General features: G+C 42.2%; 2 protein-coding genes across 7 annotated transcripts in view; one reads left to right on the forward strand and one right to left on the reverse strand.

Moving 5' to 3' along the window:
• The window catches only part of GPN1 (GPN-loop GTPase 1), a 24,005-nt gene extending 10,585 nt beyond the window's left edge, over positions 1–13,420 (reverse strand). For 2 of the 5 annotated variants that reach the window (XM_045162361.1, XM_045162360.1), the window contains exons 1-7: positions 11,791–11,948; positions 11,019–11,112; positions 5,746–5,785; positions 4,879–4,945; positions 3,984–4,021; positions 824–902; positions 519–613 (exon numbers count right to left, since the gene is read on the reverse strand). In XM_045162361.1, the coding sequence (XP_045018296.1) occupies positions 519–613; positions 824–902; positions 3,984–4,021; positions 4,879–4,945; positions 5,746–5,785; positions 11,019–11,112; positions 11,791–11,901 (524 nt within the window). In that variant the 5' untranslated portion in view covers positions 11,902–11,948. Of the gene's footprint in view, positions 1–518; positions 614–823; positions 903–3,983; positions 4,022–4,878; positions 4,946–5,704; positions 5,786–11,018; positions 11,113–11,790; positions 11,949–13,285 lie in introns of those variants that run through there. The other 3 variants (XM_045162363.1, XM_045162362.1, XM_045162364.1) reach the window with 3 other exon arrangements.
• On the forward strand, positions 11,949–15,133 carry CCDC121 (coiled-coil domain containing 121). Of its 2 annotated transcripts, none has more exons than XM_045162348.1 (2): positions 11,949–12,629; positions 13,416–15,133. In XM_045162348.1, the coding sequence occupies exons 1-2, from the start codon at positions 12,082–12,084 to the stop codon at positions 14,380–14,382; spliced, it is 1,515 nt and encodes a 504-aa protein (XP_045018283.1). In that variant the 5' UTR covers positions 11,949–12,081; the 3' UTR covers positions 14,383–15,133. The 2 variants fall into 2 exon arrangements, with proteins under 2 accessions (XP_045018283.1, XP_045018284.1); XM_045162349.1 differs by lacking the exon at positions 11,949–12,629 and adding an exon at positions 12,653–13,210.
• The last annotated feature ends 300 nt before the right edge of the window (positions 15,134–15,433 follow it).

The following is a 15,433-nucleotide window of genomic DNA, read 5'->3' on the forward strand; positions in this document are numbered from 1 at the left end:
CTTTTTGCAAATGCCTAAAATTAAACTCAGTGTTAATAATGGGCCACCTTGCTCCTAGGTCTAATGCACTAACATAGCCTAGTAGGGCATGCCCCTCCTCTCCTAATAGCCCCACGCTTGAGAAAATATGTGCATGCAGAATCACAGATGAATCTTTTAATTCAGTCTCTCCTCATGTTATAATCTCATTTTTCCTAGCACAAAAAAAAAAAAAAAAAAAAGCATTTAGACCAGAGCCTCTATTCTATTCAGAACTGGATTTCATTCAACTGGGAGCAATGCATCTACCAGAAGGTGCACTTTCATTCATCACCTGTTCTGTAATAAGCAAAGGAGAAAGACGACCAGGGGCTGATGCCAAGGCATATGTGCTTCTCTTCCCTCACCAACCCAGAAACACTAAAGGGTGTGGGCAGCACAAACCGAGAGGGAAGCACTCAGGACTCAAAAATGAAGGAAAAGAAGAAATGGAGACTTCACTTCTTGACACAACACTATGCCCAACAATAATGCATTACCTGCAGGCATAGAGCATATTGGACATGAAGGTCACTGGGTTGGTACTTCGAGATGTGTCCATTACATAAATGACAATCGTTGGAAACGAGGATGCCTGAAGCCACAGAATAATCACAGCTTTAGTCAAAAGGTCCTTGACCTGTCCCCAAACTCTTCTCCTACCCTCTGTGGAGAGGAAGAACCACTTTAGGAGGGTGTGCAGAGCTCTATGACTCTATCCCACATAAGTTCCCAGGCAGAAAGATGAAGTTTTTCTTGTCTGGCTCTCTACTTAACCCTCAGTAACAAGTCCTAGAATACTCACCAGGGCCTCGGTGATAATTGTCCCAGAAGCTGACCATGTGAATACCTCAATCTGTCCAGGTGTGTCAATCAAGACATACCTGTGTCAAAAAAGATCATAAAAGAAGTTTTTACTTGTGCATTCTGAAAGATATTCCAGACCACAAAACATTAACATCTGGGCATTTAAGACAAGAAATAACCTCCCATGCCAAGTCTCACATCTTCCCATTGCCATTAAAGTGAAGACCACATTCCCCCAGGCTTTGGTCAGTGTCTGGTGTTCAGGTTCATTGGCAAGAGCAGCAATACATCAGTGCTGCAAACAGTCATAGAGGAAACTGACAGTTTTAGAAACACACTGCATTAAAAATGAGAGATAAGCAAAACCGGTGTGTAAATCTCTTGGGAAACCTGTTTACTTAGCGGTGGGGTTGGAGGAAAATGGAGGAAAGGGAAAAAGAGAATAAGAAGAATGTGGTAACTAAAGAAGAGGGTCTCTTCTTGAGGGGATGCAATGTTCTAAACTTGTGGTGATGGCTGTACAATTCTATAACTACCATAAAAGCCACAGAATTGCACAATCAAAATGGGTAAACTGTATGGCACATGAACTATATCTCAATAAAGCTGTTTGTAAAAAAGAACAAAGATTCACTCATACACAGACAATTAACTGACAACAAAGGAGCCAAGAACATACAATGGAGAAAGGGAAGTCTCTTCAAGAAATGGTGTTGGGAAAATCAGTCATATGCAAGAGAATGAAACCAGACCACTCCACATACAAAAATTAACTCAAAATGGATGAAAAACTAGAATGTAACACCTGAAAGAAAACAGAGGCAGTAGCCTGTCATCTGTCTTAGTGAAGTTTTTGGGGATTGGACACAAAAGGCAAGGAAATCAAAAGCAAAAATAAAAGATGAGACTACAGATGAAAAAGCTTCTGCACAGCAAAGGAAAACATCATCAAAACTAAAAGGTGGGAACTCTCTGGCGGTCCTGTGGTTAGGACTTGGTGCTTTCACTGCAGTGGCCCAGGGTTCAATACCTGGCTGGGGAACTAAGACCCCACAAGTCACTGGGCATGGCTAAAAAAAAACCCAAAGGCAACCTACCAAACAGCAGAAAATATTTGCAAATCACATCTGATTAGTATCCAAAATACATAAAGAACACATACAATTCACAAAACAACATGATTCATAAATGAGAGAGGATCTAATATGTAGACATTTCTCCAAAGAAGATACACAGATGGTCAATCAGCACATAAAAAAGACGTTCAACATCACGAATTACTAAGGAAATACAAATCAAAACCACAGTGAAATGTCAACTCACATTTGTTAGAATGGCTCTTACTGAATACATGACAAATAACAAGTGTTGAAGCAGATGTACAGAAAAGGAAACACTCGAACACTGTTAGTGGGAGTATAAACTGGTACAGCCACTATGAAAAACAGTAGGAAGATTCCTCAAAAACTGAAGGGTAGAGCTACCATATATGATTCAGTAATTCCACTTCTGGGTATTTATCCAAAGAATATAAAAACACTAATTAGAAAAAATATACACACCCATATGTTCATTGCAGCACTATGTACAACACCCAAGACCCGGAAGCAACTTAAATGTTCACCAATGGATGAATGGATAAAGAAGACGTGGTATACACATAGTAGAAAAGTATTTAGCCATACAAAAAGAATGAAATCTTGCCATTTGTGACAATATGGATGACACTAAGTAAAACAAATCAGAAGCAAAAAGACAACTACTGTACAATTTCACTCGTAAGTGGAATAATCTGGGAAAAGGAGAGAGAGAATGAAACAAAGAGAAAAGAAAACCAACCAAAAGCAAGTTCACAGAGAACAAATCAGTGGTTATCAGAGGGAAAAGGGGTTGTGGGTGGGTCAAAGAGGTGAAAGAGATCAACTATGGTGACAGATGATAGCTGGCCTTTGGGGGTGATCACTCTGCAGTGTACACAGATGTTAAATTATAATGTGTACTGGAAACTTATTTAAAAAAAAAAAAATTCGAATAGCCATTTCTCCAAATACATACCAATGGCTAAGAAGTACATTAAAAGATGCTCAACATCATTAATCATTTAGGAAATTCATACCATAAACACAATGTGACACCACTTGATACCCACTAAGATGACTGTAATCAAAAACAGTAATAAGTACTGTTAAGTATGTATAGAAAACGGAACCCTCAATGCATGTATGTTGTAAAATGGTGCCTGCAGCCACCAGGAGCTTGGAGGAACAGGGGATAGAATGAATGCTAATGAGAATGGGGTTCTTTTAGAGATGAAAATGTTCTGAAATCAGGTGATTATGATCAATGCACAACTCTGTGAATATACCAAAAACCACTAAACTGTATACTTTTAAAGAGTGTACTTTATGGTCTGTGAATTCATACTGTAATAAAGCTGTTACTTTAAAAAAAAACCTACTCCTATATGATCCTCTTTTTGTAAAAACACCTTACCCAGCCATCCTTCTATTTATGTACATATAAACAGAAACACCTGGGATGATAAATCACTGCTACTATATCCTCATAGTAGCAATAATGATAATAATGATTGTTATTTCTAATAATAAGGGTGATAGCTTCCTATTTTAAATCTAGGCATGGTATGACATAGTCACAGTAATATCTATACTCTTTACAAAAACAAATTATCTTCCTTTAAAAGCAAACCTATTAAAAATTTAACAACAGTTAATCACAGACAATGATAATAAGAATATTACTCTATTTTATTTTTAAATACTTTTTAGTTAAAAAATAGTCTCTCTGAATCATGTGAATTCTATTACTTTAAACAAGGATTAGAAAGGTATTTCAGACACTTTAATGCCAACAAGCAAGAGAAGGCAACTGAACAAGTTGACTCAAATTCTAAAGATACCTCCTAAGAAGCCAGAACCATATTCCAAAGTGATTGGGGGTGGAATTCTATTAAACTGAGCTCCACACTGTAGAGCATCTCAATGACTTGTCTTCTTGCCCACAGTTTTTTCACTTGTCATGGTTTCATCTCTAACTTCACTCTTTCAAAACTTGATAGTATCCCAAACTCTTTCAAAAAAACCTAGAAATACATCTACTACAGAGTAATAAATAGGCATTAGACTGAAATCACTTACTTAGACATGTTCTGGGCCTTCTCAATAAATTTCATCACCTAAAAGAGAAAGATGTCAATTACAACAGGAACCAAGTTCAACAAAAAAAAATTACAGGGCCCTGTCCAGAGTGGCCCACCTCACAGGCACCATTAACAACTGAATCTCTATGTTCTGCATCTGAGGACACCAACTAACATGCTCATGGAACTAAAAAAAAAGCCACACCTGCAGCACCACAACACCCTGGAGCACAGGGCAAGGGCCTGAGGAGCTGAAGACTTGATCTGTCAGTCCCAAGTCTCTTTCTTGGTGCTTTGGTAAAGTGTTAACAGCTTGTCTCACTGAGTGAAACCGAGGTTAAAAAAAAATAGTGATGCAAAACTCTCTTAAGGAAGTGGAATGTGACAGAGAAAACCTAATAGATGACAACTATCTGCTGCAAGTGAAAAGCCCCATAATCATTCCATTCTCTGCCTGGCAGACCTTCCCACTCCTCATCCCTCCAACCCATCCTTGGGGTAAAACTGCACAGATGAAGAATAGAACCCGGGGGGATTCCATGGCAGTCCAGTGGTTAGGACTCTGTGTTTTCAATGCCAAAGACCCAGGATTCAATCCCTGGTTGGGGAACTAAGATCCTGCAAGCCACATGGCCAAAAAAAAAGAGAGAGAGCAAAAGAACTCAAGCCTCTTAGGTGTCTGCTTTGTTGGCTGCCACAAACATTCAGTGTGAAGTCTCTCGCCATGTTGATCATCCTCACATAGCCTACTTCTCTGTCCACCAAAATGCCTCCTTATGTTCTATATGGACATCCAGATGGATTGCCCTTCTTTCCCGATGTGATCAAGCTAAGGCATTTAAGAGTCACAAGTTTTAACACAGCCATGTCTATGTAAATAGAGACAGATATACCTGATCAAATCTGGTAGCAAAGAGATTGAGTGAGGTCACTATGCCACCATTAGGTCCAAGTCCATACCTAGACATTAAGTTAAGGATTTAAATTGCTCATAGATCAATTTAGATGATAAAGTTTATTATCTTGACAATCCCTCACACACACACACACACAAACTCAGCATAACATTAGTGTTCCATTGACTGGAATGTACCACACAATCTTAACCTCATAGGGAAACATTCATTATTGATGTCTACCTCATTCATTTATTGTTTAAAAATGGCCACGTAAATGGGCCAAATGGAATGGACAGATATTTCAGGCATTGACAGCCTGAGAGTATTAGCCATGAAGACCGTCTATGTACCACTCCTTGCTCTGATTCTCACTCTTCAAGTCACCTGAGGATTGGAGTCAGTCTTCCTACTCAGTAGGACCTAAAGGGAAAGTACACATTTTATGGGCAATGTACTAAGAGTTGACCAACCCAAAACTTAGAGTTGATCTTACTAACCTTTGAGTTTCCCAGTCTAAAGAGATGGTGACTAATAGCTGTATCCACCAAGGCAATACTACCTTGTGGACCCAGGCACACCACCAGCTAGCTGCTCATCCTCTGTGCTAATCACAACATCCTGCAGTTTGGGACAAAGGCAGAAAATGGAACTCACAAGCTAAAATAGGATGTCTAACCATCTACAATGCCTCTCCTCATATTCATCATCCCTCCTCTTTATAAAGTTACTTGAAAGCTATCAAATGCTTTTGCTAGTATACTTCACAAGGAAAGGCACAGATATTTTTTCAAAGCTACACAATACACAGACAGTAACTAACCAGAGATGAGCCAACATCAAAGTAGATGTGGAAAAGGATACTGTTTCATGACTTCTTTATACTTCACAGTATCACGAATGTCTGTGAGGGGAAAAAAAAAACAAAGAAATGGAATTTAACACATAAGAAACAATACAATTTGGGACTCTCTTAATATCTAAGCCAACTGACCTCTCAAGTCATCTCTGCTTCCTCTGAGGAAATAAATCAGTTTCTCTCTTAGCATCCAAGTCACTTTTCAAATCTGTTTCCCAAATTTTCAAGCTAAGATCACTGAATTGTGATAGCAAAAGAAGCAAGTTCAGGAACAGACTAGGAGAACAAAAGGTACCCTGGAAGTATCTTTCCTCCCAACAAGAAACTGAAACCAGCTTTTGAAGCTTCTATGCTCAGCACTGTCTATTAGTAACTTCTCCAGCTTCACACTTCCTTATGGCCAAGGATAACTGCCAAGTAACCCAAGAAGAAGGCTAGGCTAGGAGCTCTCCGGTTACAGTAGGGATGGTCTGAGATGAAAAGAAAAGTTCTATACAACTTAAATACTTTCTCAGTGACCATACATATAGAAAAAGGGAGTTAAAGCAAGAAAAAAGGCTTATTTTTTACTCCTCACTTACTGGTAACTAAGTTAAAGCAGATAACATTTTTATAAAGGCATTAACTTGGGGAGTGGATGTCAGGGAGACAAATAAGTGATGGAGATAAGAGGTACAAACTTTCAGTTACAAAACAAATGAGTCATGGGAGTGAAATGTACAGTGTGGGGAATATAGTCAATAATAATATAATACTGTTGTATGGTGACAGATATTAACTAGATTTGTCATAGTGATCATTTTGAAACGTTTACAGATATTTCAAATTAGTATGTTGTATACCAGGAACTAATGATAATACTTTGGCAGGTCACTTACACTGAAAGACAAACAAACACACAGAAAAAATAGACTGGATTTGTAGTTACCAGAAGTGGGTGCGGAGGGAGGGAACAATTGGATGAAGGTAGGCAAAATGTATTAACTTCCAATGCTAACACCAATAAACACTAGAGATGTAATATACAATATTATAAATGTAACGAGCACTGCTGTATGTTACATGTGAAAGCTATTAAGAGTTCTCATAACAAGGGAAAAAAGATTTTGCATTTCTTTAATTTTATATCTATATGAGATGATAGATGTTCACTACCCTGGTGCTGGGAAAGATTGATGACAGGAGAAGGGGACGACAGAGGATGAGATGGTTGGATGGCATCACCGACTCAATGGACATGAGTTTGGGTAAGCTCTGGGAATTGGCGATGGACAGGGAGGCCTGGCGTGCTGCAGTTCATGTGGTCTCAAAGAGTAGGACACGACTGAGCAACTGAACTGAACTGAAACTTACTATGATAATCACTTCCTGAGTTTGTAAATCAAACCATTATGTTATACAACTTAATCATATACAATGCTATATGTCAATTATATCTCAATAGAACTAGAAAAAAATTTATTTGGATGGAATTCAAAATAAAAAGGAAATTGATTTATTCAGTAATATCTAACTAAACCTATGCAGCAGTCAGTAGACCTACCCCATCAAATACTGCTCCTTGGAAGAAAAGCTATGACCAACCTAGACAGCATATTAAAAAGCAGAGACATTACTTTGCCAACAAAGGTCCCTCTAGTCAAAGTTATGGTTTTCCCAGTAGTCATGTATGGATGTGAGAGTTGGACTATAAAGAAAGCTGAGCACCGAAGAATTGATGCTTTTGAACTATGGTGTTGGAGAAGATTCTTGAGAATCCTTTGGACTGCAAGGAAATCCAACCAGTCCATCCTAAAGGAAATCAGTCCTGATTATTCACTGGAAGGACTGATGCTGAAGCTGAAACTCCAATACTTTGGCCACCTGATGGGAAGAGCCAACTCATTGGAAAAGACCCTGATGCTGGGAAAGACTGAAGGCAGGAGAAGGGGATGACAGAGGATGAGATGGTTGGATGGCATCACTGACTCAATGAACATGAGTTTGAGCAAGCTCGGGGAGTTGGTGACAGACAGGGAAGCCTGGCAAGCTATAGTCCATGCGGTCACAAAGAGTTGGACACGACTGAGCAACTGAACTGAACTGAGGCTTTAAGTGAAAAGATGGAAACATTTTTTCTCCAAAATTGTTCTCATAATGATTTCTGGTTTTTAATACCAGGTCTTCCTTAATCCTCTGTTGTCCCCTTCTCCTGCTTTCAATCTTTCTCAGCATATGGATATGTCTGGTGGTGAAAGTAAAGTCCAATGCTGTGAAGAACAATATTGCACAGGAACCTGGAATGTTAGATCCATGAATCAAGGTAAATAGTAAGTGGTCAAACATGAGATGGCAAGAGTGAACATCAACATTTTAGGAATCAGTGAACTAAAATGGACCGGAATGGGCAAATTTAATTCAGATGACCATTATATCTACTACTGTGGGTAAGAATCCCTTAAAGAAGTGGAATAGCCCTCATAGTCAACAAAAGAGTACAAAATGCAGTACTTGGATGTATTCTCAAAAATGAAAAAATGATCTCTGTTCATTTCCAAGGCAAACCATTCAATATCACAGTAATCCAAGTCTATGCCCCAACCACTAAAGTCGAAGAAACCGAAGTTGAACGGTTCTATGAAGACCCACAATAAGACCTTCCAGAACTAACACATACACACACACATACACACACACACACAAATGTCCTTTTCATTATAGGGGACTGGAATGCAAAAGTAGGAAGTCAAGAGATACCTAGAGTATCAGGCAAGTTTGACCTTGGAGTACAAAATGAAGCAGGGCAAATGCTAACAGAGTTTTGCCAAGAGAACGCACTGGTCATAGCAAACACACTCTTCCAAAAACACATGAGATAACTCTACACATGGACATCACCAGATGGTCAATACCAAAATCAGATTGATTATGTTCTTTGCAGGCAAAGATGGAGAAGTCAATAAAAACAAGATGGGGAGCCAACTGTGGCTCAGATCATGAACTCCTTATTGCAAAATTCAGACTTAAAGAAAGTAGGGAAAAGCACTAGGCCATTCAGGTATGACATATATCAAATCCCTTACACTTATACAGTGGAAGTGACAAATACATTCAAGGGATTAGATCTGATAGAGTGCCAGAAGAACTATGGACGGAGGTTTCTAACACTGTACAGGAGGCGGTGATCAAAACTATCCCCAAGAAATGCAAAAAGGCAAAATGGTTGTCTGAGGAGGCCTTACAACTAGCTGAGAGAAGAAGAGAAGCTAAAGGCAAGGGAGAAAAGGAAAGATATGCCCATCTGAATGGGCAAGTTCCAAATAATAACAAGGAGAGATAAGAAAGCCTTCTTAAGTGAACAATGCAAAGAAATAGAAGAAAACAATAGAATGGGAAAGACCAGAGAGCTCTTCAAGAAAATCAGAGATAACAAAGGAACACTTCATGCAAAGATGGGCACAATAAAGGACAGAAACGGCATGGACCTAACAGAAGCAGAAGATATTAAGAAGAGGTGGCAAGAATACACAGAAGAACTGTACAAAAAAGTCTTGACCTGGATAACCATGATGGTGTGATCACTCACCTCGAGCCAGACATCCTGGAGTGTGAAATCAATTGGGCCTTAGGAAGTATTACTACAAACAAAGCTAGTGGAGGTGATGGAATTCCAGCTGAGCTACTGAAAATCCTAAAAGATGTTGCTGTTAAAGTGCTGCACTCAATATGCCAGCAAATTTAGAAAATTCAGCAGTGGCCACAGGACTGGAAAAGGTCAGTTTTCATTCCAATCCCAAAGAGAAGGGTAATGCCAAAGAATGTTCAAACTACCATACAATTGCACTGATTTCACATGCTAGCAAGGCTTCAAGCTAGGCTTTAACAGTATGTGAACCAGAGTTTCAAGATGTACAAGCTAGATTTAGAAAAGGCAGAGGAACCAGAATCAAATTGCCAACATCCATTGGATCATAGAAAAAGTAAGGGAACTCCAGAAAAACACTTACTTCTGCTTCATTGACTATGCTAAAACCTTTGACTGTGTGGATCACAACAAAACTGGAAAATTCTTAAAGAGATGGGAATACCAGACCACTTTACCTGCCTCCTGAGAAACCTGTATGCAGGTCAAGAAGCAACATTTAGAACTGAACATGGGACAACAGACTGGTTCCAAATTGGGAAAGAAGTACATCAAGGCTGTATACTGTCACCCTACTTATTTAACTTAGATGCAGAGTACATCATGAGAAATACTGAGCTGGATGAAGCTCAAGCTGGAATCAAGATTGCTAGGAGAAATATCAATAACCTCAGATATGCAGATAACACCACTCTAATGACAGAAAGCAAAGAGGAACTAAAGAGTCTCTTGATGAAGGTGAAAGAGGACAGTGAAAAGTCTGGCTTAAAACTCAACATTCAGAAACTAATGGCATCTGGTCCCATCACTTCACAGCAAATAGATGGGGAAACAATGGAAACAGTGACAAACTTTATTTTCTTAGGCTCCAAAATCACTGCAGATGATGACTGCAGCCATGAAATTAAAAGACACTTGCTCCCTGGAAGAAAAGCTATGATAAACCTAGACAACATATTAAAAAGCTGAGGCATTGCTTTGCAGACAAAGGTCCATATAGTCAAAGCCATGATTTTTCCAGTAGTCATGTACGGATGTGAGAGTTGGACCACAGAGAAGGCTAAGCACCAAAGAATTGATGCTTTCAAACCTGGTGCTGGAGAAGACTCTTGAGAGTCCCTTGGACAGAAAGGAGATCAAAGCAGTCAACCCTAGAGGAAATCAACCCTGAATATTCACTGGAAGGACTGATGCTGAAGCTAAAACTTCAATACTTTGGCCACCTGATGGGAAAAGCCAACTCATTTGAGAAGATCCTGATGCTGGGAAAGATCGAAGGCAGGAGGAGAAAGGGACAACAGAGGGTGAGATGGTTGGATGGCATCACCGACTCAATGGACATGAATTTGAGCAAATTCCAGTAGATGGTGAAGGACAGGAAAGCCTGGCGTGCTGCAGTCTATGGGGTCTAAAAGAGTTGAACACGACTGAGCAACTGAAGGACTGAACAAGAATAACAAGGAAGGGGAGGGAGTAAACCAAGGAAAAAATGGTAAATAGGAAGAAGGCTGTTTCAGGATACTAGCAAATCTAAGGGAAATGAAATCAGGCAGTTTAGAAAACATTAAAAATGAAAGTATTGAAGATGGGTAGGATAGGTTGACAGCTTCCCATTCTCTAAGAAATTTTACACAAGTTCTGGCAGAGTTTACTCACCAATATTGGCAGGAAAGGGAACTTCATGCACAGCTGGGTCCAGGTTGATCACATAAGGTGGACACCCTTGACTATGCAGATATCCTGTGAGCCTCTGCAGTGACATGGAGAGAGGGATAGACTGAGACCAAGAGCAGGACAAAGGGACAAGAGTGAACTTCCTCTCCTTTATCCAACTTACCAGAAGAATTGTACTTCCATTTCCCTCTACCTTATTCGTCTCTGATCTCCACCTACAACATTCACTCTCAGTTGAAATGCTACCTTTCTTCGTCACACATCCACGAGTCTCCTCTACACTCCATCACTTAACTTGGAGCGGGGGCGGGGTTTCTATCTCCCCGCCAAAATAGTAGCTCCACCTAAGCGGGAACTTTGTCATTTCTGCTGTATCCCCAGTGCCTGAAACATTGCAGGCATCCCAGAAAGAATTCTTTAGAAATCTACACTTTAGAAGCCCAGCACTCTATTAACCGCCAGAATTCCTTTAAGCCTCTGCCTTGTGGAGTTGGCAATAACATGACAATTCCTATACCAACTACAGTCGTACCAAATCGGCACTGAGGGTGCGTAAAAGAGTCTAAATGAACCCAGGTTAGGATCTGAGAAGGCTTCGCAGAGAAAGAAACCGGAGTTGCCGGTATGTCCCTGAAAGCAGGCATCAGTTCCTTCCAACTCCCCAGAGAGACCTCCCTCACTTTTTCCCCTGGCCTTACTCCCACCACAGACAACTTCTCGCGCGCCCCGACTACGCCCGAGCCATGTAGGTCACCTGTACAAAGGTGGTTTTCCCAGACCCCGCCATTCCCAACACCAACAGACACGCGGGGGGCCGAGGTCCCCCTGATGCTTGAGATTCCGTGGCAGATGCGGGCGCGGCCATCTTGTTCCTGGCTCCGCCCACTAGACAATAGAGACGCTACTTGCTAGAGAGACACCCGCGACTTTCCGGATTCTGAATGAGACGAGAACCCAACAAAACCAATCGAATCCAACCCAACCGGCCAGAAAGGGCAGGGCCAAGGGGCGAGGCGTGCACCTTTTTCTGTCCGTCGTGACCCGGATGGGGGCCCAACTAGGGACCCCGTCGGGGAAGTGGAGGCACTGGGAGGACGGCTGGAAAAGGCCAACCAAAGAGCTGTTCACGGTCGTCGGGCAGGGCCTGGGAAGGTCAAAGCTCTGGACCCCGGGCGGGCAGGACAATCAGGGACCCCAGGGTCCACCAGGGACCCCAGGAACTCCAGGAACCCCAGGGAAGACCAGGGATTCCCGCGCTACGTTAGTGAAGAGAGTGCGTTCTCCTGTCAGCCCCCGGGGAGCTGGGAACCGAGCCTCTGGAGAAGCGGCCGTCAGAGCTCTTCCGTCAGTCGAGGAGGTTAGGCGGCTTAGGACTGCACGACAGGGAACCCTGACAGGATGCGAGCCCCAGAGTTGCTGGGCCACGCCGAGATCCGCAGAGCCTAGTTCGGAGAAACTGGGGATAACCCCCGTAATGACACGCTATTTCCGCGTGTTGCCGGCCCCCAAAAGTAGCTCTCGCTCGCTGGTGGTCTCCCGAAAGGGACAGAACCGTGACACCGGGGAAAAACAGGCGGCTAACAAGTTTGTCAAGTAGGTACTGAAGGGGCACCTCCCTCCACCCTAGCTCCCTTGGCACCCGGAAAGCTGAAGAGCTGAGGCGTGTACTCCTCCGTCACCCAGTTGGCTCCAGTGGTCCTTTGGAGTGGCTGTAGTGTTCAATAAGCTGTGAGATGTGGGTTTTACACCCAGGCTCTGTTGTACATTGTACACTCCCGGAGTTAACTTCTTAAGGCAGAAGGGGACGACAGAGGTTGGACACCGACTCAATGGACATGAGTTTCAGTAAATTCCGGGAGCTGATGATGGACAGGGAGGCCTGGCGTGCTGCAGTCAATGGGGTCGCAGAGAGTCCCACACGACTGAGCGACTGAACTGAACTGAGGGCTGGCCATGAGCTGAGGACGTTATACGGCTTAGGACTGCACGACTCCGGACCCTGGCAGGATCCGAGCCCCAGAGTTGCTGGGCCACACCGAGATCCGCAGAGACTAGTTCGGAGAAACTAGGAATTTCTGGGGGTGTACATTGTGGTGAAGTCACTTCAATTCTCTGAACCTGTTTTCTCCTCTTTAAGCTGGAGATACTACCTCTCAGGGTTGCAGCCAAGACATGTCAGTTGTAAATTACACTCCCTTGTCTTTACCCCTAGTTCTACCCCTCTCCCCCCACCACTCCTACCCACTTACCTTGTGTGAGGGACATCAATTTGTCCTCCCAAATACTTGAGATATGAATTACAGTACAAGTGTGCATTTTAAAAATTCTTTTCTAATTTCTCGTGAAAAACATGAGCAAATGTCTCCTTTGTTCTTTCAGGTTGGCTGAGGACACCAGTAATTCCCTTCAACCAGATGTTAATTTCATACATACTTTTCTCAAGCCAGAGAAGCTAACAAGGGTTGAGAAGAGGTTTAAGGGAAGAGCAGTAATGGAAATGATGAAGCTGGACAAAGAAATCAAAGAAACTCAAACTCGGCTAGAACCCTTAGTGGTGGAAACCCGGCAGCTACTGGAGGAAAAAGATCACATACAGAAGGAAAACCAGTTCTTTCAGGAATACCTGACCAAGCAAACAGAGGAGTCTAGACAGAGAACTGAGAAGCTGTGGAACTACTATCTACAACAAAGCATGAAGATTGAACAAAGAAAACAAGAATTAACCTCCAAATATGCGAACAAAAATTCAGCACTTAAAAGAGAGCTCTTGGAGAAGGAAAACACTCTATCCAATTTGAATAAGCAGTTGGAGGCAATGAGGGACATTTCAGTGATAAAGGAAAAACAGGACAGAGAAATTGAGAAACTTCAGCAGGAGATAAAGAAGACCCACGTTGAGACCGCTGCAAAGAAACAGGCGATGCTCGTCCAGTTCTTCCAGGACAAAGCATTACTGGAGGCACAGCTGAGTGAGCTAGAGGCAAGGCAGTCGGGAAAGAAGCTAACAAAGGAGCTGAAAAGCAAGAACCAGGCCTTGGAGAAGGCAGCAAAGCAGCACGTTTCTGAGTTCCACAGTAACATCAACAGACAGCACCAACAGTTACAGAAAGAACTTCCAGAGCTAGTTCAGAAATGCCATCAGTTGGAGGATACTCACAGCCAATTAAAAAAGAAGCAGCAGCTGCTGCAGCAGGAGCACTGGTACGTGGAGTGCTTAAGGCGAGGGAGGCAACAGCTGCAAGAAAGGCGTAATCGGTGCCCAAATGGACAGGGTTCTCCAAAGACCACAAGGAACCCTGCCCTAGGCACCAAATCAAAGGTGCATCCGAAGAAATTTCTAAAATAACACTAAGTCAAGACTGGAGCAAGGATTCTTAGGTGCTATATAACATAACCCTGGTTAGGAAGGCTTTGAGATCTCAGGTTGCTATAGTAAAATACCCATTATAATGTGTTAATGTGAAGGATTAGGTGTTTTTCTCTACCAGTACTGCTAGATTATTGGTAGCACTGGCTTCCCGTTAAGTTAGGTTTTTCTTTAATTAGCTCCTGGTAATAACTGGGCTGTTCCTTATACCTCCAGATAACCCAGTAACATTTGCCAAAAACCCACCTGTGAAAACACCTCAGGAAAACACCTTGAGAAAGTGACAGAGGAACAGTTGTGTGGTGTGTTCCACCCAGCTAAGTTAGGTTTCTTTACAGAAAAAGAAACCCCTGAGGAATAGCATTTCAGATTGTTAGATTCTGCTTTGTGCTCTGTAAACAATCAATGTCCATGTATCCTCCCTTCTTTGGCCACCTTAGCACACACGTGCAATGTTTTCAAGCTTCTTTATAAAGTCTGCTAGTGATCAAGTAGCTGCTTCTGTAGTTTTCTCATGATTGAAAGATTAATAACAGCAAGTGTAAACAGGATGACCTGCTGTCTGATGCTCAGCCCATACAATTTTAACTTTGAGTAAACTGTGTGATGTTAGTTGCTCAGTGGTATCTGACACTTTGTGACCCCATGGACTGTAGCCCGCCAGGCTCCTCTGTCCGTGAAATTCTCCAGGCAAGGATTGGGTAGCCATTCCCTTCTCTAGGGGATCTTCTTGACCCAGGGATCGAACCTGGGTCTCCTGCATTGCAAGCAGATTCTTTACGAAGGTGGCTCAGACGGTAAAGAATTTGCCTGTAATGCAGGAGACCCGGGTTCAATTCCTGGGTTGAGAAGATCCCCTGGAGAAGGGCATGGCAACCCACTCCAGTATTCTTGCATGGAGAATTCCATGAACAGAGGAGCCTGGCAGGCTCTAATCCATGGAGTCACAAAGAGTCAGACACGACTAAGCAACTAACACTTTCACTTATACCATCTAACTCTGTGAAGGAAGGGTAGAGGGCACAGTATA

The sequence above is a fragment of the Bubalus bubalis genome, chromosome 12 (assembly GCF_019923935.1).
Source record: "Bubalus bubalis isolate 160015118507 breed Murrah chromosome 12, NDDB_SH_1, whole genome shotgun sequence".
In the NCBI taxonomy this organism is placed as follows: Eukaryota; Metazoa; Chordata; class Mammalia; order Artiodactyla; family Bovidae; genus Bubalus; species Bubalus bubalis.

What these genes read in the sequence shown, in the direction of transcription:
- CCDC121 (XM_045162348.1), top strand. Translation starts at nt 12,082, where the DNA reads ATGGGGGCCCAACTAGGGACCCCGTCGGGGAAGTGGAGGCACTGGGAG. An exon ending in GCGGCTAACAAGTTTGTCAA is followed by an intron (nt 12,630 to 13,415) that starts GTAGGTACTGAA and finishes TTGTTCTTTCAG; the next exon opens with GTTGGCTGAGGACACCAGTA.